At 40.1% G+C, this 25,493-nt stretch overlaps 2 protein-coding genes across 3 annotated transcripts; one reads left to right on the forward strand and one right to left on the reverse strand.

Annotated features, from left to right (window-relative positions):
* Positions 1 to 5,627: 5,627 nt before the first annotated feature.
* On the reverse strand, positions 5,628 to 13,637 carry sirt3 (sirtuin 3). Of its 2 annotated transcripts, none has more exons than XR_014626746.1 (8): positions 13,423 to 13,612; positions 13,032 to 13,125; positions 12,784 to 12,951; positions 11,325 to 11,557; positions 11,140 to 11,240; positions 9,079 to 9,240; positions 7,897 to 8,131; positions 5,628 to 5,918 (listed from the first exon to the last, which is right to left on the reverse strand). XR_014626746.1 is itself a non-coding variant. In XM_084404291.1 (8 exons), exons 1-8 carry the CDS (start codon positions 13,511 to 13,513, stop codon positions 5,895 to 5,897), a joined length of 1,086 nt encoding a protein of 361 aa, XP_084260417.1. In that variant the 5' UTR covers positions 13,514 to 13,637; the 3' UTR covers positions 5,628 to 5,894. The 2 variants fall into 2 exon arrangements, 1 of the variants encoding a protein (XP_084260417.1); XM_084404291.1 differs by having other exon boundaries at positions 7,897 to 8,109; positions 13,423 to 13,637.
* A 704-nt stretch (positions 13,638 to 14,341) lies between these two features.
* LOC311288038 (uncharacterized protein) lies at positions 14,342 to 21,171 on the forward strand. The gene is made up of 3 exons (XM_084405244.1): positions 14,342 to 14,387; positions 18,379 to 18,635; positions 19,604 to 21,171. Exons 2-3 carry the CDS (start codon positions 18,554 to 18,556, stop codon positions 20,485 to 20,487), a joined length of 966 nt encoding a protein of 321 aa, XP_084261370.1. The 5' UTR covers positions 14,342 to 14,387; positions 18,379 to 18,553; the 3' UTR covers positions 20,488 to 21,171.
* Positions 21,172 to 25,493: the final 4,322 nt, after the last annotated feature.

Consider the following 25,493-nt stretch of genomic DNA (forward strand, 5'->3'; position numbering starts at 1 on the left):
CCAACACCACCTACTCCGCAGAGAGCGCCATTTAGATACGTATGTAAACATGTGCCACGCGTTTTCCTTTCCACAACTAAAATACACACACAACTAAAATGACAGCGGTGAGAAAACAGCAGTTAAGAAAGCATCTGATGTGGATACGTTTGCACGAGCTCTGCGATTCAGCTCTCCAGTCAAGTCAAGTCATCTTCATTTACACTCATCTAAAGGATTATTAGGAACACCTGTTCAATTTCTCATTAATGCAATTATCTAATCAACCAATCACATGGCAGTTGCTTCAATGCATTTAGGGGTGTGGTCCTGGTCAAGACAATCTCCTGAACTCCAAACTGAATGTCAGAATGGGAAAGAAAGGTGATTAAAGCAATTTTGAGCGTGGCATGGTTGTTGGTGACAGACGGGCCGGTCTGAGTATTTCACAATCTGCTCAGTTACTGGGATTTTCACGCACAACCATTTCTAGGGTTTACAAAGAATGGTGTGAAAAGGGAAAAACATCCAGTATGCGGCAGTCCTGTGGGCGAAAATGCCTTGTTGATGCTGGAGGTCAGAGGAGAATGGGCCGACTGATTCATCTGATAGAAGAGCAACTTTGACTGAAATAACCACTCGTTACAACCGAGGTATGCAGCAAAGCATTTGTGAAGCCACAACATGCACAACCTTGAGGCGGATGGGCTACAACAGCAGAAGACCCCACCGGGTACCACTCATCTCCACTACAAATAGGAAAAAGAGGCTACAATTTGCACGAGCTCACCAAAATTGGACAGTTGAAGACTGGAAAAATGTTGCCTGGTCTGATGAGTCTCGATTTCTGTTGAGACATTCAGATGGTAGAGTCAGAATTTGGCGTAAACAGAATGAGAACATGGATACATCATGCCTTGTTACCACTGTGCAGGCTGGTGGTGGTGGTGTAATGGTGTGGGGGATGTTTTCTTGGCACACTTTAGGCCCCTTAATGCCAATTGGGCATCGTTTAAATGCCACGGCCTACCTGAGCATTGTTTCTGACCATGTCCATCCCTTTATGACCACCATGTACCCATCCTCTGATGGCTACTTCCAGCAGGATAATGCACCATGTCACAAAGCTCGAATCATTTCAAATTGGCTTCTTGAACATGACAATGAGTTCACTGTACTAAAATGGCCCCCACAGTCACCAGATCTCAACCCAATAGAGCATCTTTGGGATGTGGTGGAACGGGAGCTTCGTGCCCTGGATGTGCATCCCACAAATCTCCATCAACTGCAAGATGCTATCCTATCAATATGGGCCAACATTTCTAAAGAATGCTTTCAGCACCTTGTTGAATCAATGCCACGTAGAATTAAGGCAGTTCTGAAGGCGAAAGGGGGTCAAACACAGTATTAGTATGGTGTTCCTAATAATCATTTAGGTGAGTGTATATAGCGCTTTTAACAATGTAGATTGTTCCAAAGCGGCTTTGCAGAGATAATAGGACATTAAAGTAACAGAGATTGTTTTGGCTTTACAGCAGCTCTAGAATAAAGTTATTGTCCAGCTAAAGTTAGTTTTGATTGATTCACTTCCGTCGCAACAATCATTAGTTATTAACCTAGGGGCCGCTAACATGACACCGTTTTAACAGAAAACTCTTAAGTTCTTTCTGCGCAAACTTTAAAAACGCGAACCAGTGAGAACGCTGATGGTGTGCACATGCATATTACGAGTTCAGTCAATAGGTATGTGCGTTTGAATATATGTGTGCAGGCGTGTAGTCCTTCCCTACAAACCAACCCTCAACAAACTATTTGTCTGGCCTTAAAATATATAATACAGAATTTGTATCGCTGCTGCGTAGCCACGTGAACCGGAATTATCCCGACAACGCTTTATCTGTAGAGAGGTAAAGGGAGGGGAGGGAGGCCTTCACAGGGGAGAGACTAGTTGACACTTCAGGACTGCGTTGTCGTCGCGTCCAGGCGCAGGTCCTTCATCAGATCTGGATACGGCCTGAATCCAGCGTACTGCGGTAAACCTCGGGATAAACAGAGAGACTAATATTAGCGTAGACGCCATTCTCCTTATGATGTAACAAGTACATCAGGATTTATGGGAAGTGTTCCCAATTCTGGCTGACCTAATCTATGCAGCCTAACATTGAATTATATAAGTCTATAATGTGTTATGTGTATGCTAGGTCAAAGAGATGTGTTTTTAGTCTAGCTTTGAACTGACAGAGTGTGTCTGCTTCCCGGACAATGTTAGGAAGACTGTTCCAGAGTTTTGGTGCTAAATAGGAAAAGGATCTACCGCCAGCAGTCGATTTTGATATTCTAGGTATTATCAACTGGCCAAATGATTCTAGGTATAGGCCTTTATCTCAATCGCCAAGCAGTGTACTCGCACTTCCGCTGGTTACTTAGTTACCTTTAGATGAAAAGTAGGTCAGTAAACTGAAATAAAATTGCGATATAGACCAGTGTCTGTCAATATTAAACTGCATAAAGACTATTTAAATAGGAATCATGCATGTTCTGCGCGTCTCTGTGAATGAATGGCACAGACGCGCTGTTTCATTTACCACACACACACTGAGGCACGCATGACGCTCGCGATGTTTTCAGCTTATATGGACATTAATGCACTTCATCAACAGCCGCTCTGAGAGTCACTTCAGCAGCATTTTAGCTTCATTTGAGAAAAACTATCGTCATACCATAAAACACAGGAAGACTCAAAGGTCTACACCGCAACCCGTCAAAATAAAAGTTTGGTTTAACCTTTTAAGAAAGTTTAGCTTAAATCATTACATTTCAAATAATTGGTTATAACAATTATAATTAAATTTAATAATTTTTTTCGCGGCTACTTCCGCCGTTCTATTGTGATGCAATAAAGGCCTATTATCAACTCTCCAGTCAAGTCACGTGATGTTTATTTATAAATCACTTTATACAGTGTATTGCTTTAAAGCAGCAGATGTACAGTATTAAACATGAAAAACAGTGTCAGTGTCTCTTTCAATAAGAATTACAGCTTCAGTTTCTACTATAAAGCGTCTCTCCAGTGTGTTCATGTTTTTACCATAGACAGTATATAAACTGGACACAGCGACCCCATAGGTTTCAACGGAGAGAAGTGAAGCACATTAGAAGCCCTCATTTCCTGATTGCCGAGCGTACTGCGCAGACTCAAACTGAGCTTGACGACGTGGATGTGACGTGAGCAGCCTGCCTGACAGTTGTAAGTTTTCTAGTAGCTGTGCCAAACGAAATCTGAACCATTCCCTTCCGAATCTTGCAGAGACGGAAAGCGTGAGTAGGAGCTGTCCATGAGCTAGGAGCAGGAGCAAGGTCATGACTCTCTATGGGCTTCTCCCTTGACTTTATCGGACTTTATGCCTCCATTTCCCCCCGATTGTCTGTGAGCTTTTCTTCCTGTCTCTACGGTAATTTCCAGAGAGTCGCGTGGTTATGACGCAATCGTTAGCCTACTTTTACAAAAACTGCTTCTACGGGCCATAACGTAAGATACAAGGTAATGGAGCCTTTTATACATTTTTGTGTTTCTTTAGAAATAAACCATGGACAAATGGAGTCTTTAAACGCCTCAGATGTAAAGTTATTCGCTGTCAAAGTGGCGCCAAAATGAATGGGAGTCAATGGGATGCTAACAGCAGGTGAAGGCTTGTTAGCCAATGGCGGCTCCCGGGGGTGGTACGGAAATCGAGCGCTCAATTACCCCCCTGGTTTTTACTCTCATCTCTGACCTTGACCGACTGAACAGAAGAAATGAATCAGAGAAGATTTCCACGTCAAAAGAGGCGGAGCCTCAGAGCCACACCCATCTATTACATCATCACAATGGACCAATCATAGTTTGAAGTTGTTTGCCAGGTGGAGTGAAGTTTTCTGAAAAGTTACTTTGAACTCCCAAAACAAACTCCAACTGGAACTTCATTTTGGCCTGATTTTGTTCATTGACGTCACACCACTTCGCTCTTTGATTTTGCCCTTTAGTATATCAGGGCCTTTAGAAAAACATCTGTGTACCTGCACTTCAGTAAGGCGATGACAAATGGAACCAATAGATATTAAATGAAAAACTTTTTTCCATCTCCCAAGAATTATATATAGTTGACAACTCAAGATCCCAAGATATATAGAGTTATACTACAGTTTGTGTGTGGGATAATCATGTTTTGCACCACATTATGACAACAGTCATTCAGGCCCTACTGCTTCATTTGGAAAATAAGGCCATTCTTCAACACTAAGCTATTAAGCTCTTTTGTCCGGGCCACAGCAATCTCATGGCTTTCCTCCATGACAGCCAACCTGCAAATTTATACGTGCCCGTAAGTGCATCCAAAATACCGCTGCTCGACTTTTGTTTAACCTCTAGAGATCCTGTTGTATCATTATATTATATATATCTGCTCCGGTCTCTTCACTGCCATCATGTCAGATGATTTTCTTCCTGAAACATGGATTTTTGTTTCTTGGCATCTTGAATTGTCGGATAATTGAGGGCATTGTTTTGCTTCAGACCTTGTATAGTACCGAGCAACAGACCGAACTGAATTAGCTAGACGTAGTGTTCGTCACTTACTTGGCATTCTCAGACATTGAGACAATGAACTGATCAGTTCACCTTCGAAACGGACGAAACAGACAAACAATGAGTCCTCGGCTTCTGAAAAAGTCATTATCAGCCTCCAACTATTTTCCTCATTGTGTGTCAATTCATGGTCGTTTCTGAATGCGACAAGCACAGAGCTTTTCTTTTGCCTTCAATCAAGCGTTGTCAAAACCGTCATGCAAGGCGTTACATGTCAAACCAAGCTAGCTAGACATTGTTATTTTTACTGCAGAAGTGACGCATCTAAATGTGGGCAAGGCCAGTAACTTGAGCTGTGATATTAAGATAAAGTAAATCAACATCAAGAATGGTTACAATACTGGAAAATGTACAGGGCAAAGTATGTGAGTACATTTGGACACTTAAATGTATGAATGACAATACATTAGCCAAGAGAACATATCAAACCAAGTGTGTCTTTAATCCAATGATGATAGAGCCATTTCTGGAGTTGCCAACTGGTATCAAAGTGGTTTTTAGTGGATGTTTTTATGACTGTATCCAAACTCACAGACTGCGCAATCCTTTAAGATCATTACAAATCACACTGTACAACATGGATCTAATAAACTTGAACGACATGTGTGTAGACTGTACGATGATGACGCCTACCAGGCTAGTCTATCCTTTACAGCCTTGTATTAACCCATGTAAAATTCATGCCCTGACTAGTGTCTATTGTCAGCTACATTATTATTGTATTTATCATTTTAAACAGTGCTTGTGAATTTTTACATTGCTTACAGTATGTAGAGTATGTACTTAACCCTTAAACGCATACTTCGGGTCTTTATTGACTGGGATGTCATTCACTACACTCCTAAAGTTAGATATCAACCTTGAGCATTCCTTAATCAATTCATTATAAACAACATAACAAGATTTTTTTTTTTTTATATATATATATATATATATACATTTTGTGTCCTTATTTTTCAATATAGGAGGTATGTAATAGTGTAAGTATATTTTTTGCCCTACAAAAATACAATCTCAGACTCAGTAAGAGCAATTCACCTTTATTCCTCAAGGTGGCGATGTCTGATACACAATGATGAGCCAAATGCTGAATGTCAGATACACGTATCATGCAGATTCATTTAAAACATTCACGCATTTATGGGTTAATTAGTACACCTAGTCAACAAATGAAACTCACTCCCACATGTGCACTTCTGCTCACTACTGAGAAAGAGCTCAGCGAAGGGGTCGACGAACAATCAATCCCATTCTGGGTCTCCAGATCCGTGTCAAGATGAAATTTGGTTGTTCACTCCTCCTTGTTTATTGAAGCCTATCAGGAAGGACAGAAAAAAAACTTCAGATGCCCGGGGCTTCCTCACAAAGAAAGAAACAATTCAAGTTAAGCTTTAAACTGTTTTATCAATTGGACTAGTCTTTAATATTAAAGGGATAGTTCACTTTGAAATTAATTTTTGATATGTTTTAGCTTACCTCAAGGGCATCCAAGATGTAGGTGTCTTTTTTTCCGCAGTAGTTTCAATTTTGATATTTTTAGGTCAAACCGTTCTTGTCTGTCAGTCATATAATGCAGGTCTATGGTCACTGTCTCAAAACACAAGCACAGAGTCCAAATTAAAACAATTCCCCATCGTCCAAATGAAACAATTCCCCATCATAAGTACACATTGATGGCCTAAGACACGAAACGAGCGGTTTGTGTGAGAAAACGAACAGTATTTATATCGTTGTTATCTCTTGAAAACAGCACACGTCCAAATGATCTGACGGCGCGGGCGGGTATACATATATACATAGATGTCGCCTTGGCTACGGTTTCGTTCCAATGAACTGCAGTAGCGAAGGCGACATCTAGTGTATACATCTATACCCACCCGCGGGCGGGTATAGATGTATACACTAGATGTCGCTTGGCTACGGTTTCGTTCCAATGAACTGCAGTAGCCAAGGCGACATCTATTTATATATCTATACCCGCCCGCGCCGTCAGATCATTTGGACGTGTGCTGTTTTCAAGAGATAACAACGATATAAATACTGTTCGTTTTCTCACACAAACCGCTCGTTTCGTGTCTTAGGCCATCAATGTGTACTTACGATGGGGAATTGTTTAATTTGGACGATGGGGAATTGTTTTAATTTGGACTCTGTGCTTGTGTTTTGAGACAGTGACCATCGACCTGCATTATATGACTGACAGACAAGAACGGTTTGACCTAAAAATATAAAAATTGAAACTACTGCGGAAAAAAAGACACCTACATCTTGGATGCCCTTGAGGTAAGCTAAAACATACCAAAATTTTATTTCAAAGTGAACTATCCCTTTAAGGACATGAAGAACATTCTGGCAAATAATATGCAGTCAAACCTTCAACATTTCTCACATTATCACAGTTTATTCGCTATAGTTTAGAAAATGGTAATAAAATATGACAAGAATCAGTTGATATTTCACTGGTTTTGTCCATCCTTCTGTTAGACTGTCTCACACATGAATTATGTTGAACATCTGTCAGCTGTTAAATTTAACTACACAATTTAGCTCCACCAATTACCAAGCAATGCTTAATTTTGTTCAGTCTGTGGTGTAAAAAGGTCACATTAGCAATTAAAGAAAAAACACTTCAGCAAAACATGTTCATGTCAAAGTGTCTGAGGAATTTTAAGTCTCAAATTTGTATAATTTTACTGGTAGTCACTTTATGAAGAATTTTTGGGTTTAATATGTCACAGTTTATTTTGCTCTCCTCACTTACATAAGTGAACTATATTGTCCTGCACACACTAGTAAAAAAAATATAAAAAATTATATCTGGTGTCTGAATAATTGGTAACACTTTACAATAAGGTTCATTAGTTAACATAAGTTAATGTATTAACTAACATGAACTAACAATGAGCAATACATTTGTTAGAGTATTTATTAATCTTTGTTAATGTTAGTTAATAAATATACAGCTGTTCATGTTAGTTCACAGTGCATTAACTAATGTTAACAAACACAACCTTTGATTTTAATAACGTATCAGTAAATGTTGAAATTAACATTAAGATTAATAAATGTATTGTTCATTCTTAGTTCATGTTAACTAAGGATGCTAACTGATGAACCTTATTGTAAAGTGTTACCGAATCATTTTTTGGTTTGACTGTATATGAAAGATGACAGCGAGAGGAGCATAAAACATTTATTCCTCCATTATAGAATACAACATTTCATGAATGTTCAGCTGAGCACAGGTATGATATGATTTATATATGTAAGAACAGAGATTGATTATAACTCACCTTGTCTCCTCCGCCAGCATTCATTAGGGTTTCTAACTCCTGCTTCCAGCCAAGGAGCTCCACCAGTTTTTTTACTCCACTAACTACGTCTCCCAGCTCGGCCACATCAGTGTGACGGGACCCCCAGGAAAACGGCCCCACAAGGTCCCGATTTATTAAAAGCCGTGACACAGAACCACGTACGGCACCGGCCAAGCTGGCGAACGGCTCCACCTAACAATTCACATGAACAGGCCTGTGTAAAAGCAGTCACCAGATTAATCAACAGTGACATCTGCTGGTGATGTGTTTCCTTAAAGTCCTTCCTGTGGTGAAAATCCAGCTTTTAATGTTGTTTATGTGTCTATGTGGTGTTTTTAATCTGCTTTAAGACAAACCATGTGCAAATTCATAAGTCGACACCATTGCTGAGTATTTTCTCCTTAAAACTGCAGTTTTAGACAGTCTCAAAAACACACGGTTTGAAATCGCTGGTGTTTCTGACGTCACAAACTACCTTGTAACCAATCAGGTCAACTAATTTGTGCATATTTAAACGTTTTTTCCTTGAAAACAAATGTCTTCATGACATAAATTAGCTTTGAATGTAATAGACACCCTTGCCTCATTTAGTATACGTGGTTCTATGAATATGCAAATGAGCCCCGCCTCCACTCACTCACTCAGCTCAGAGATCCACTGGTTGACGATCACACGTTGATCTGATTGGTTAGAGACTGTCTTTGGTTCACTGCAGTTTTAAGGAGAAAATACTCACCAATGGTGTCGACTTATGAATTTACACAAGGTTAGTCTTAAAGTATATTAAAAACACCACATAGACATATAAACTACATTAAAAGCTGGATTTTCACCACAGGGGGACTTTATTTATTGAATTTGAGTACTTAACTTTGACTTTATATGTCATAATTTTTACTCACTATGTAATAATATTGACTTTTCGTTTAATAATTGTGACTTAGTATGTCATAATTTCAACTTTTTATATCCTAATGATTTACCAGAGCATTATTCTGTTCTCGTGTGGCAGAAATGGGCTCCCATACGATCCAGACATGGCCCACAGACACATAAAACACTGATTTTATATGTAAAGTATGGTCTCGGTCTCACACTGCAATTCATTCACTGCAAATCTTTCCAAAGAGCTCATGAACAGACGCCGCCGCTTCTCCTCACCTCTAGAGATGTTCCCATGACTATGAGTAGATCTGCTATTGGGAAGTCTCTCAGGTAACTGAAGAACGGCTGAGGAAGCTCCTCGCCGAAGAACACGATGTCAGGCTTGATGACTCCTTTACAAGTGGAGCATTTGGGTATTTTTCCTTCCATGATGTCATTCTATTGGGAGACAACCATACGTCAGGAGTAGCTTCACAACCATCAAAAATACATTTCCAAATCACAGCAAAATATTTAGGTTGTGACATGCTTGTTTTTAAATGAGTTGGTCAGTTATGGGTTTATTATGTTGTCTTTATTATATCTATCTATCTATCTGTGCTGTTAGCAAACATGTTAAAAAGTGTTAGCAATGTATTAAATCACATTACCAACATGATAGCAGTGTACTAAATCATGCTAGCAACATGCTTAAACATTTGATCAACATGCTGAAACATACTAACATGCTAAATCATGCTAGCAACATGCTAAAACATATTAGCAATATGCTAAATAATGCTAAAACATGCTAGAAAAGTGTTAAATCATGCTAACAACATGGTAAAACCATAGATATAGAAATAGATATAGATATATACATAGATGCCTCATTAGCGGTTGTTTCTATGGGTCGCTATACGTTAGCCGTCTGCCATATTGGAACAGTCAAAGCTGGTCCGTAAACATTCGAGAGCAAGTTGACTGAGCGTCTGCAACTGTAGTTAGACGCATGTATGAATAGCAGAAGATTTTGTTAAACTAACATAATACAACATGAAGGTGTCAGCTAACACGACAGTGTAAGTTACCATAATAAAAATAAAAACATTAAAAAAGTACCATAGTAAACGTGTAATATTGAGTTCATATATATAAAAACGAAACATGCTAGAAATGTTCTAAATAATGCTAGCAGCTTGCTAAAACATGCTAGCAACATGATAAAACTATCAATGTGCTGAAACATACTAGCAACATGCCAAATCATGTTACCAAAATGCTAAAACAGCAATTAAATCATGCTACAAACATGCTAGCTATGTGCTAATCACGTTAGAAACATGCTAACAAATGGGCTAAATCATGCTTACATGTTAAAACATGCTAGCAAACGTGCTAAATCATGCTAACATGTTAAAACATGCTAGCAATGTGTTAAATAATAATAAAACATGTTAGCTATGTGCTAATCACGCTAGAAACATGCTAGCAAATGTGCTTAATCATGCTAAATCATGTTAACAACTTTCTAGCGTTTTAGTAAGTTGACGGCATATTTGAACACATTGTTGACATGTAATAATGTGTTAAAATATGTTAACAACTTGATAAAAAAATTAAACAATAGGTTAAATCATGCTAGCAACATACTAGCAACGTGTTAAATCATGCGAGCAAATCTTGCTAAAACATGTTAGCAATGTGCTAAATAATGCTAACAACATGATAAAACATTCTATCAATGTGCTGAAAAACTAACAAGATGCCAAATCATGTTAGCAACATGGTAAAACAGTAATGTGATAAATCATGCTACAAACATGCTAGCAACAAGCTAAATAATGCTAAAATGTTAAAACATGCAAAGAATGTGTTAAATTACACTAAAACATGCTAGCTATGTGCTAATCACGTTAGAAACATGCTAGCAAACATGCTAAATCATGCTAAAACATGTTGCTAAAAAATGTAACGTGTTAAAATATACTCGCAAATGTCTAAAATATAAGCAATGGATTAGAACATGTGAATAACATTTTATTGACTTCTTTGAGCAAAATCTCAAAATTCGTTGAAAAAGTTATTTCAAACTTTCAGTTAAGGATTTTGTCGAGCCAACACCAAAGTTAGTCATCAAACTTTACTAATCTAGTTTAAAAAACTGCAGTTCCAGGGATAAAATATTCAATACCATAGATTAATGTAGATAAAAAATACTTTCAATTTATCTTCAATTTGGCAGTCTTGTAACACCCTGAAGAGTGATACTTTTGCATAACTATCTACTGTAACATAACTATAACTATCTACGCCCCCCTCAGAAACCACTGCCATAGTTCAGCGGAAAATACTTACCCGGAGTTCCTCTCCCTTGTAATCCCTTCGGCAAACTGTGCATGTGGCCGTGGCAAATGTTCCATGTGCCTCAACCAGCATGTTCGGGGGAATGCCAGCCACTGAAATCAATGAAAGGCAAATAACATTTATAAATGATTTACACCGATTCCAGGCATACACATGTGGACGTCGGTGTCACTCACTTCGTTCCAGTCCATCAATGTTTTGCGTGTACATCCTGAGCAGTTGCCCCTTATCGTGAAGCAGGCGAATGAAGTAGTGTGTCAGATTGGGTTGGTAATTACCGGGATAAAGCTCTTTGGCTAGAGCGAAAAAAGGGTTTGGATTGTGATGGAAGTAATTTATTTCAAATATGGCCTCTGCATAGGGCAGATTGTACTGTTGAAGGTTGTCATAAAGGCCGCTGCCAGGCGATCTGTGGGAGAAATACGATTAGAGAAAAGTCACAACCATCTCAAAGGTGCATTAGGGGTGTAACGGTTCACAGAAGTCACGGTTCGGTACGTATCTCGGTTTTGGGGTCACGGTTTGATATGAGTTCAGTACAATAGATAAGATAAGATGAGCTACATTATCATTATCACATATTATAATTACATTATATGTAATAATTATACATTCTTGCATACAGAGTTGTGTACAGTCATAATAAAAACAAAACATTGTGCTTTTGTAAAATAAAGAAAAAAACAGGATGCAACTTTCTGCCATCCCGGGTCCTTTCCATGAAGTTTAAATTTAAATAAAAATTAAAAAATGAATCGAAACACAGCGTATTGGCTACTTAAATTAGTAACTAAATCAGTAACTAGATAATAAATAACTAATTTGTTTACTGGATTTACTAAATCGTGCGGACGATTTAAAAAAATGTTTCCTTGATTTATAAATCATGGGCACGATTTACTCTTTTTTTTCTTGCATGTCATGGGCGGGGAACTCGTTTTGAGTTTGTGCATAGATTATCTCTTCTTCTGCTCTTTTTCCTGTTGTAGTGGTTAGCAAACAACGTTGCATTACCGCGCGCGCCCCCTTCTGGATTGGAGTGTGGATTGCCTGTAACTGATTCTATTCGTTGTCTGACTTAAAGCAACACTATGGAACTTTTCCTCTGCGGCCCCCCTACAGGTTGGAAGCGGAATTGTCCATTACCGCTGTCGTAAATCATTTAGCCTACCGCAGCCTGCTGTCGCACGCACGCCCACTGTTTATCCAGCACCGGCTTTGGAATGAACGATGTCCACAGACAAGGTAGAGTATGATGCATGATTTCATGAAAGTATGATGTATTGCTACATCAGAAACGAAGAAAAACTAAACTAAAAAGACTATTGTAGCGCTTGCCGTAAAGCAAGTCAAATTTGTAGTTTTCTTATGTCTCATTAGAACTACAGAAACGCTACCCGATCTGGCATCACCATATCAGTGTGGTAATAGCAGATAAAGGACCGCAAAGCGGAGGCATAAGTGCCTTTCCCTGTTACGACTTGAACCACTGAAACGATTTTGGAAACATTATTTTAAGGTAAAAAAATGTTACATAGTGTTGCTTTAATGCACCGAACCGTGACAGTTTGGATTTAATTCGTGTACCATTACACCCCTAATTAGGGGACAACAGTCTTTTGAGTCCTACTTTACCTGAAGTCTGGGATTCCACTGGGAGTGCTAATGCCCGCTCCCGCCATCACCACAACTCTTTTGAACTTGCGTTCTCTGATATGTTCTGCAATATCCTCCAGGGTCTGCTGGTGAACATTGTCACGGCTTCCTCCAAACAGCCCTCGTCGTGTTCCCCCACATGCAGTTCTATCAGGTCAAAATGTTTCAAAAATTCACTTTCACTGAGAAATTTCTGTAAAGAAAGAAAGAAAGAAAACAATACTCACGGATAAATGAATTGTGAAAGAAATGCAGCATTCTTCTGTGCATGAGGGAAATGTGTCAAAATCTTTTGATGGGGAAGGTTTGTCCTTGACAGATCTGAGGAAAAGTATTATTGTAAGACTCTGGGTAAAATAAATAAATAACAGCATTACAGACCAACCACCACCTACATTACTGTCTGTGCACACTACACAAATTAGCAGTTTTGCTGCTTCTCCGGTAGGTTTACCTCGTTTTAATAATGTTTTTACTCGAAGATAAAGACTAGTGCAGAAACAGTTATTAATAATCACAATGTTCTCTATAAATGTGCACGGCTGTCACTAATGACATTGCTATCTGAAACATGACTGTACAGCAAAAACATAATGACTTTTAATAACAAGAAAATACTTTGTGTAGTTGACAGTCCTCTTCTCGACAAGAATTTCTCTGTAAAACACCATCTGCACAGATTTAAAAGGGAGGGTTTATAGTACAGCATAATTGACAATGGCGAAGCTCGTTGTTTGTCAAAAAGCGTACATTATTTCGGCGAATTTATAGTAGTAAACATATAACTGCAGGAATGGCCAGCGGGTTGCCAGGTCTGCACAACAAAACCCGCCCAATTGCTAAGCAAAACAATCCCAATCACTGCAACAGTTAGGTTAATTCCGTAGGAAAACCACGGACTTGGCAACACTGACATCAGACTGGTGACGCACTTATTACCGTAACAGATCTATCGCGTTTTCATCAAATTATGTGTCGGTCGAATAACACATATTGTCCATTCATTGACATTTATGTATGCACTAAAATAAATTCTATCGATAAAACGTGGTTATTTTATGGTTACTGCAGGCATTTAAATAAGCTTAATGTTTGACTGATTTATGTCAAGATTTAAAGTTCGTAAATACTACAGTACTTACGACTGGAAGTCGTTCAGCTAATGCAGTCTGACAGTTTTTTTTATTTTTTATTTTTTATTATCATTCTTGTTGATGGGATATTGCAATTATGATAAAAATAAACATTTAAATAGATGAATTGTCAAAAATATTAAATCAAATAATTTTTCATTAAATGCCATATGTTTGTAGGCTAGTATGTGTTTTTTTAAGTGGTAGTTGTAGGTCACGGTCCATATTCTAATAGTTAAATATTTGTTTTTCACCAAAAACATGCGCCCTTTGGTACCCTTGTAGTTGTAGACAATTATGTATTATGCTTAATGCGATTTTGGCTATATTATCAGCTGAGTAAAAGTCGGACTTTAATTTTGCTTTTTGGGCCGCTTGTGCTGTGACGTCACTACGGATGCTCCGCGGACGGTTGGTTGGTTGGTTCATCAGTCTGAGGAAGTAAGCGAGGTGAGTATTCTTCAGTGTTTCCAAGTGCATAAATCGACAGAAAACGTTTAAACGTGGTTTTGCTTTTTATAAGTGTGCTCCAGCAACATGGCAAAATTAATGAAGCTGTTTTGCTTTTGTAATGTAAAATCAATGTGGAAGTAATATTGCATTGCCAAAGACTAAAAACATTGATGCCTTATAAATAATGACTAGCACTTTTATTTTTCTTGTATTACCTATTTCCATCAACAATATGGTTTAATTCAAATCATTTAATTATTGTCCATGCGGAGGCTATTCCATTTTATTTATCCATAGGACTTATTTAAGCATTATTTCATTTATTTGTAAGGACTTTTTTTTTTTATAAAGAAAGTTGGGCAATAGGATGTAAAATTAATTTTAAAACTTACACTGGTTAAAACTAGGCTACTGTATTATGTTGGATTTATGTTGAAGTGCTTGGGACATGGCTTAATGATGACACTTTTGTTTTTGTAATCAGGCTCTCAAACATTATATCAAAAAAATATATATATAGTAACAGATAAATCATAATATCTGTCTCCAAGTAGACGACCAATACAGGGCTCCAGTGCTGTTTGCAAGACAATTCCAGGCTGATAAACAATAGGCGAATAAAAATAACTCAGGACTCCAGGGCTGTGTTTAACTCCACTTTAGACATACACTCGTAAACTTCCCTAAGCACTTCCCCTTGGGGAATACAGTGAATGACAACCAGTGATATCCCAGTGGTTTACATCATGGCCAGTTTTAATTTAATTTACAACTAAGCAAAAGAAAACATAATGCATTGTTTTTTTTGTTATTATTTATTTCCTTATTGCCATATTACATTTTTAAAATACTTGCTCTGCAGTGCTATTGCAGGAAACTTGGGTGCGGCTTCACCAAAGGCAAATGTGAAAATAGGAGTACCATACTCATAGAAACTCCCACATTTACATGAAAAGGAATCGCCGGTGCAGCACAGATGTCTTCTTATTAAGTCCTCTAGTCCTCGAGGACTCTGATGAAGATGTAACTTTACATCGAAACGTAAGTCATTGTTATGCACCTTAAATAAATTAATTAATAAGAAGACATCTGTGCTGCACCGGCGATTCCTTTTTTCTGCTTTGTTTTGTCCTGCCCTGGTTGCACCAGATTGTTGTGGATTGCAGAAGCGCAGAGAACCTTCTTTTTCATTTTACCACATTTACATATCAGCTGCTCTTAGACCTCTGAAACCCATGATGAGCCGCATAAGTGCTTGGATTTCATGTCATTAGTCGCTTTTATGCACCAGTTTTGAGGCCCACGGAGGAGCTCCGGAAGGATAAAAAGAGGAGTGGCGACAGTGGAAGATGAAAGCCTTCTCGCCTTTTTCTTCCCTAAGCTTGAACTTTATTACAGTGGTGCCGAAACCTAGGGCTGCACGATTAATCGTATTTTAATCGCGATAACGATATCTGCCTCTCTCGATTAATAAAAAAAAATCGTTGCGATATTTGCCCGCTCGTTTTTTATCCTGAAAACGCTTTTTTTTTATTAGACTTTTGCATTATCTTGCATTGTTAACAAGTCCCCACTAGCATTTATGTTTGTGGTTGCCAGATCTAAATAGCTTAAATCTCCCAAATCACCCAAACAGAGCTTTACTCTTACATTTTATGCCCAGTGTTTTACTTAATCAGTGCAATCTGGCAACCCTGCGCACACTCGCTCTACACTACGGAAAAAGCTCTGGGGCCTCATTTATAAAACTGTGCGTAGGAACCTTACTAAAAGTGTACGTACGCACAAAAGCCAAAAATGGCGTACGCAAAAAAATATTCATACTTATAAAACCGTGCGTACGCCAGTACCTGCGCAGAATTCACTTTATAAATCCCAGTCAGCGGAAGATTGTGCGTACATGCGTCTCCACCCGAAATAACCATATATGGAGCTTACAACGCCTAGTTTTACTATGCAGATCCTCATCTACATATCATTTGCATATGATTATTCATCCACGTGATAACTTAAACGTTATCACGTGGATGAATAATCATATGCAAATGATATAAACGGTACAAGAAACATTACATTAATACAAATCAAGTAGTTATCCTTGCCTTGTTTTTGAATAGCCTACATAAATCAAATAGTGTAAAATACATTTCAGAGAAAGTTTTTCTCAATCTTTTCCACTTGCCGAATTGTATTTTTAATTGATTTATATTTTTAATGGAAACAGATAGGCCTTGGGCATTATTTGCACGAAACTATTTTCTCAGACAATCTGGTATTATCATGATAAGCAATTATCTCTGTGGTTAAAACATTAAAACGCAGCACGCCACAGGAAAAGTGTTCAAAAACAATCGCATCCACAACAAATATTTCTATTGATTGAATTGAATATAAAAAAATGTTGTAACTTTTCAGTATGATTTCATGTTTAAGTGTTTAACTCCATAATTTGAATGGCATATTTAATCTAAATGTTTATATCAGAAGTAAAACATAGTTTAAATCATTATTTTATTTATTTAAACTGCGTCAGTTTCACTAAACGGCCCAACGCGCTCGCTGGCGCGGACATAAGAAGGAATGGATATTTGCTTCAAGTGACAGGCTTGGTGAGGGAAATTATATTTGTATTATCTTTCTGTATTATGTTTAATTTTAGTTCTAAATTCTAAAAGTGACCAAAAAGACATTTAACTCCAACTCACCATCGGTGTCGCCAAACTGCTCCGTCTCCAAAATGTGCGTACGCATGGGTCAGAGTTTGCGTGTAGGTGCGCATATTTTCACGTCAAGTTTTTCTTCATAAATCCCACCTTTTGCGCAGGAACTGGCGTACGCATGTTTTCAGCTCCGTTTTGTGCATACGCAAGCTTTATAAATGAGGCCCCTGATCTCCACAGCGATTGAAGATCTAAGCGGTGTCGCTTAGAAGATCTAATGTGAAGACGCATCACAAAGCACTCATCTAACGTAAAATCATGCCATTTGTATTGACTTGCTGTCTGAGGAAGTTGTCATAGTTGGTTAAATGAAGTCTGATGCTTTGAAAATAACACCCGCCAACCCGCCAAATGTGCCTAAAAATGAACTTTGGCGGGTAACGCTGTCAAATCACTGGCCAATTTGTCATGTTATTATGTTTACTCACTTTGCTGGGGAAATTCGTGTAAGCCAAATCTGCGCGTATTTTGCGGTTTATATATATTAACCGTTAACTGTCTCTTCTCTTTCTCTGTAGTTTCTCAAATGAGAATAATTTTGAGCAAAATAATCATGATTATCAGTTTAACCATTATCGTGCAGCCCTACCGAAACCCGGGAAGAAGGAGGCGGGAACCAGGATCGCTCCGTTCCCACAGCTCTCGGCCACAATTACTATGACAAACAAGTTGGCATTTAAAAGAACAGCAGGCACTGCACAATTTCTATTGATGCGAACAGTTCTACGTCAACGCTTCCAAATGCCTCCCAGATCTGTTTCAATACCTGTGGGAGGTACTGAAACAGATCTGGGAGGCATTTGGAAGCGTTGACGCAGAACTGTTCGCATCGATAGCAATTGTGCAGTGCCTGCTGTTCTTTTCACTGAGGGTTCATTATGAGCCACTATAGCCACTGACACATCTGTTGCTTTTTCTCTCTGTAAAGTCTACATGGCAGCTATCTGCTATTTGCTATCTGCATGCCATGTGGTATTTGAAGTTGGTATGGGTACAGTACATCCATTAGTGATTCATGAGGGAGGTACACAGCATACACCCTAAGTGTCGTAAGTACATTTACATTTATGCATTTGGCAGAAGCTTTTATCCAAAGCGACTTGCATTGCATTTCAAGGTACACATTTACATTCTTATCAGTTCTTGCTTTCCCTGGGAATCGAACCCATGCACCAACGCTCTACTGTTTGAGCTACAGTAACAATGTCATCCGACTGCATGTTAACAGGTGGCAGTATAATATAGGAATTGGTTATTTATTTCCACAGGTTTGATCCTGTAGTCCTCCATGCCAAACAGCAAACACAATATGGAGTGAAGCAACTCACACCGCAGTTCGCCAATAAATGCTGGAAGTATTCCCTCCAAAGGGGCCAATTTGGTTCTAGCCAGCAAGAATCAAGTCTGGTGTTAAAACACATTCTACGTGACACTGTCCTAAAGATGGAATTCGTTGAAGAGAGTGGAGAGATCAATGATGCTGAATCATGCGAAATGAATGATGAAGATGTGGAAGAACAAAGAGGTTGGTGTCCATTTATGATTGCTTAGTAATCACTACTGTGGAGCCATTAATGCCTCGTTCAGACTGTCAGTCCAAATCAAGATTTTTGTGCATATCCGATTGAAATCAGATCAGATTTACCAAGTGTGAATGGCAAAACATCTCATGAAATGTGATTTTTACAAATCCGTTTCGAGCTACATTTACATGTGGTTTGAAATCCTATTCAAATCGCATTTCTGGAAATCCTTTTCAGTCTGACTGCTTTGATTGGATTTTGCTTAAATGTGACTTTCTCATGCCACATAAAACATAAAGGTCAGATGCTGTTATAGGAAACATACTGAAAGTCTCTGCAGGAACAGTGCTGCATTGTCAGTCATTTAGATCAGTTTCAAATCGGATACACAATCGGATTTGGACTGCGTGTGAACGTAGCCTAAGGCACGTCTCTAACACTCCTCCTTCATTGTGGAGCTCCAGCCAGCTTTAAAACACCAGGCCGGGAGTTTTTAGTAATCCTGAAGACCTTGATTACCTGGTTCAGGTGTGTTTAATTAGGGCTGAAGCTAATTAGGGTTCCCTTCCAGGAACTGTTTGACAACCTTGCATTAAGGCAGTGGTTCTCAATTCCAGTCCTCGGGACCCCTTGCTCTGCACATTTTGTATGTCTCTCTTATCTGACACACTCAGTTCAGTTCATGGAGTCTCTCCTAATGAGCTGATGATCTGGTTCAGGTGTGTTAAATAAGGGAGACATACAAAATGTGCAGAGCAGCGGGTCCCAAGGACTGGAATTGAGAACCACTGCATTAAGGTAACAAAGTTTCAGGCTGTTTACCAGATTTGGTGGCTTTAGTTATAAGAACTGTATTACTTGAACTGCATCAGTTGAATATGTGTTTATGTTTATTGCTAATAAACTTCCTTTAATTTAGCATTTGTCCTTCTTGAATTGATTATTGATATGAATACTATGTTTATTTTAGAACCGATGGAATCGAACGAGGAAAATCAGGCCGAGAATCATGAATCTCCCACTTTCATGAATGGAGAATTCTCTTTTAGTTGTTCACAAACTGAGGTGGGTTTGAATCAAGAAAGCACAGAAGCCACAAATTCTTTCGCATGCCACCATTGTGGAAGGACTTTCTCCCAAAAAGGACACCTGAATTGTCACATAAGGATCCACACCGGTGAGAGGCCTTACAAATGCTCTCAGTGTGATAAGACTTTCACACAAAAAGGCCACCTTAGGGCTCATATAATAACTCACACTGGTGAGAGGCCATTCACATGCCCTCGGTGTGGAAAGGGTTTCATGAGTAAAGGAAACCTTAACGTTCACATTAAAATTCACACCCGAGAGAGGCCTTTCATGTGCCCGCAGTGTGGAAAGACTTACACATCTAAAGGACACCTTAAGGAACACTTAGAAACTCACAATGGTGAGAGGCCTTTCACATGCCCTCAATGTGGAAAGAGTTTCACACGGAAAGGAAACCTTAATATTCACATTAGAAGTCACACCAAAGAGAGGCTTTACACTTGCCCTCAGTGTGGAAAGCGTTTCATATCTAAAGCACACCTTAGGGAACACATAGGAATTCACACAGGTGAGAGGCCTTTTGCATGTCCTCAATGTGGAAAGTGTTTCACACGTAAAGGAAGTCTTAATATTCACATAAAAGGTCACACTAGTGATAGTCCTTACACTTGCCCTCAGTGTGGGAAGACTTTCCCAACTAAAGGACATCTTGATGGTCACATAAGAATTCACACTGGAGAGAAGCCGTTCACATGCCCTCAATGTGGGAAGAGCTTTACTCAACGAGGACATCTAAAGCATCACATAAGAATTCACACAGGGTAGAGGCCTTTCTCATGCCATCTGTGTGGTAAAGGTTTCACCCAGGTGCAAAGTCTCACATTTCACCTGCAGTTTCACTCTGGAGAAAAGTCATTAGGCTGTGGGGAGTGTGGTCAAAAATTTGTTTTGGATTCACTGCTGAAAAGACACCTGAAAACGCACTCAAATGAGCAGCCTTATTTGTGCTCTATATGCGGGAAAATATTCCTATTTCTTGACTATTGTAAACAGCACCAGAAAATTCATAGCGGTGTGAAGTCTTGTGTGCTCTGAATGTGGAAATTCCTTCATGAGAGCCAAAGACTTGGAGCGGCACAAAAGAATCCATATTGTAGAAAAACCTTTCAAATGCTAAAGGGGTTCTCGGAGTCTGGAAACCTGAAAAAACATAAAAGAGTGTACAATGGAGGGAAGCCGTATCACTGCCTTTCATGCTGGAGGCGATTTAGACAATCACGTAGTCTACAGGCTGTCCGGAAGTGGTCACAGTGACCAACTTTCACATTGTGGGAAATTCAGATGAACCCGACAATGGAAAACGTAAAAAAGTAGGATTACGGCCTGTTCACACCAATTCAGATGTTCGGTGTTATAAACTTTAAAATTTTAATGAACGGCTGTTAATGCATCTGTTGTAGTCTTTCTACAAATTTCCTGCTTGCTCATTCTCTCTTCGCACCCATCGTGAATGGATACGCCCCCTATTTGAGCATCATGAGCGTATACACCCACTATTTGAGCATCATGAGGGGGTACGCCCACTATTTGAGCATCATGAGCGTATACGCCCACTATTTGAGCATCATGAGGGGGTATGCCCACTATTTGAGCATCATGAGTGGATACGCCCCCTATTTGAGCATCATGAGGGGGTACGCCCCCTATTTGAGCATCATGAGCGGATATGCCCACTATATGAGCATCATGAAGGGGTACGCCAACTATATGAGCATCATGAGTGGGTACGCCAACTATTTGAGCATCATGAGCGGATACGCCCCCTATTTGAGCATCATGAGCGGATACGCCCACTATTTGAGCATCATGAGCGGATACGCCCCCTATTTGAGCATCATGAGTGGATACGCCCACTATTTGAGCATCATGAGTGGATACGCCCACTATTTGAGCATCATGAGCGGATACGCCCCCTATTTGAGCATCATGAGTGGATACGCCCACTATTTGAGCATCATGAGCGGATACGCCCACTATTTGAGCATCATGAGTGGATACGCCCACTATTTGAGCATCATGAGCGGATACGCCCACTATTTGAGCATCATGAGCGGATACGCCCCCTATTTGAGCATCATGAGTGGATACGCCCACTATTTGAGCATCATGAGCGGATACACCCACTATTTGAGCATCATGAGCGTATACACCCCCTATTTGAGCATCATGAGCGTATACGCCCACTATTTGAGCATCATGAGGGGATACACTCTCTATTTGAACATCATGAGTGGATACGCCCACCATTTGAGCATCATGAGCGTATACACCCCCTATTTGAGCATCATGAGCGGATACGCCCCATATTTGAGCATCATGAGGGGATACACTCCCTATTTGAGCATCATGAGCATATACGCCCACTATTTGAGCATCATGAGGGGATACACTCTCTATTTGAACATCATGAGCGGATACGCCCACCATTTGAGCATCATGAGCGTATACACCCGCTATTTGAGCATCATGAGCGTATACGCCCACTATTTGAGCATCATGAGGGGATACACTCTCTATTTGAACATCATGAGCGGATACGCCCACCATTTGAGCATCATGAGCGTATACACCCCCTATTTGAGCATCATGAGCGGATACGCCCCATATTTGAGCATCATGAGGGGATACACTCCCTATTTGAGCATCATGAGCGTATACACCCCCTATTTGAGCATCATGAGCGTATACGCCCACTATTTGAGCATCATGAGGGGATACACTCTCTATTTGAACATCATGAGCGGATACGCCCACCATTTGAGCATCATGAGTGTATACACCCCCTATTTGAGCATCATGAGTGGATACGCCCCATATTTGAGCATCATGAGGGGATACACTCCCTATTTGAGCATCATGAGCGGATACGCCCACTATTTGAGCATAATGAGCGGATACGCCCCCCTATTTGAGCATCATGAGCGTATACGCCCACTATTTGAGCATCATGAGGGGATACACTCTCTATTTGAACATCATGAGCGGATACGCCCACCATTTGAGCATCATGAGCGGATACGCCCACTATTTGAGCATCATGAGCGGATACGCCCCCTATTTGAGCATCATGAGTGGATACGCCCACTATTTGAGCATCATGAGCGGATACGCCCCCTATTTGAGCATCATGAGTGGATACGCCCACTATTTGAGCATCATGAGCGGATACACCCACTATTTGAGCATCATGAGCATATACGCCCACTATTTGAGCATCATGAGGGGATACACTCTCTATTTGAACATCATGAGTGGATACGCCCACCATTTGAGCATCATGAGCGTATACACCCCCTATTTGAGCATCATGAGCGGATACGCCCCATATTTGAGCATCATGAGGGGATACACTCCCTATTTGAGCATCATGAGCGTAAACGCCCACTATTTGAGCATCATGAGGGGATACACTCTCTATTTGAACATCATGAGCGGATACGCCCACCATTTGAGCATCATGAGCGTATACACCCCCTATTTAAGCATCATGAGCGTATACGCTCACTATTTGAGCATCATGAGGGGATACACTCTCTATTTGAACATCATGAGCGGATACGCCCACCATTTGAGCATCATGAGCGTATACACCCCCTATTTGAGCATCATGAGCGGATACGCCCCATATTTGAGCATCATGAGGGGATACACTCCCTATTTGAGCATCATGAGCGTATACACCCCCTATTTGAGCATCATGAGCGTATACGCCCACTATTTGAGCATCATGAGGGGATACACTCTCTATTTGAACATCATGAGCGGATACGCCCACCATTTGAGCATCATGAGCGTATACACCCCCTATTTGAGCATCATGAGTGGATACGCCCCATATTTGAGCATCATGAGCGGATACACTCCCTATTTGAGCATCATGAGCGGATACGCCCACTATTTGAGCATAATGAGCGGATACGCCCCCCTATTTGAGCATCATGAGGGGATACACTCTCTATTTGAACATCATGAGCGGATACGCCCACCATTTGAGCATCATGAGCGGATACGCCCACAATTTGAGCATCATGAGCGGATACGCCCCCTATTTGAGCATCATGAGCGGATACGCCCCCTATTTGAGCATCATGAGTGGATACGCCCACTATTTGAGCATCATGAGCGGATACACCCACTATTTGAGCATCATGAGCGTATACACCCCCTATTTGAGCATCATGAGCGTATACGCCCACTATTTGAGCATCATGAGGGGATACACTCTCTATTTGAACATCATGAGTGGATACGCCCACCATTTGAGCATCATGAGCGTATACACCCCCTATTTGAGCATCATGAGCGGATACGCCCCATATTTGAGCATCATGAGGGGATACACTCCCTATTTGAGCATCATGAGCATATACGCCCACTATTTGAGCATCATGAGGGGATACACTCTCTATTTGAGCATCATGAGTGGATACGCTCACTATTTGAGCATCATGAGCGTATACACCCCCTATTTGAGCATCATGAGCATATACGCCCACTATTTGAGCATCATGAGGGGATACACTCTCTATTTGAACATCATGAGCGGATACGCCCACCATTTGAGCATCATGAGCGTATACACCCCCTATTTGAGCATCATGAGTGGATACGCCCCATATTTGAGCATCATGAGGGGATACACTCCCTATTTGAGCATCATGAGCGGATACGCCCACTATTTGAGCATAATGAGCGGATACGCCCCCCTATTTGAGCATCATGAGCGTATTCGCCCACTATTTGAGCATCATGAGCGGATACGCCCCCCTATTTGAGCATCATGAGCGTATTCGCCCACTATTTGAGCATCATGAGGGGATACGCCCCTATTTGAGCATCATGAGTGTATACGCCCCCTATTTGAGCATCATGAGCGTATTCGCCCCTATTTGAGCATCATGAGGGGATACGCCCCCTATTTGAGCATCATGAGTGTATACGCCCCCTATTTGAGCATCATGAGCGTATTCGCCCCTATTTGAACATCATGAGCGGATACACCCCCCTATTTGAGCATCATGAGTGTATTCGCCCACTATTTGAGCATCATGAGCGGATACGCCCCCTATTTGAGCATCATGAGTGTATTCGCCCACTATTTGAGCATCATGAGGGGATACACCCCCTATTTGAGCATTATGAGCGTATTCGCCCCCTATTTGAGCATCATGCGCTTTTTTCGCCACTTTTTGAGCATCATGAGCATATCCGCCACTTTTTTGAGCATTATTAGCAGATATTCACAAAATTGTTTGTTTAGGTGATGATTTAATTTTCAACTGCGCTTCTTAGAAATTGCTTTCTGCACCTTTAAGATTTGCACTTTTGGTCACATTGCCAGAGCCACCGCTGTTACATCAATACATTTTTTTTTTATATATATATATTTGTTTCAGTGCAATGTACATAATTGTCCAAATAAAAGACAATCATTGAAATGTGATGGGCTGTGCTGGACATTTTAAGTAGAAGGACCTTTCATTTTTTTGTGATGTATATCATTGAGAAAACTGTGATAAATATTTGATTGTTTCGCCCAACCCCCATTAGTGGCCTCAAAACCAAGGCCACTAATGTGTAGTATCAGTTTACTGAGTGTAGAGAACAAATATTTTCAATGGAGAGTTTCAGTAGTGTATAAACATTGTATTCAGCATGGTCGAGGTAACCATGTAGTAATATTCTTGAGGATTTCGGGGCAGTATCAAATGCTGTCCCCATTTAACCTGTTCTAGTTTATTACAACATTGCAAACTGGAGCCTGTAAGTCC

This window comes from Rutilus rutilus (genome assembly GCF_951802725.1).
Source record: "Rutilus rutilus genome assembly, chromosome: 3".
Lineage (NCBI taxonomy): Eukaryota > Metazoa > Chordata > Actinopteri > Cypriniformes > Leuciscidae > Rutilus > Rutilus rutilus.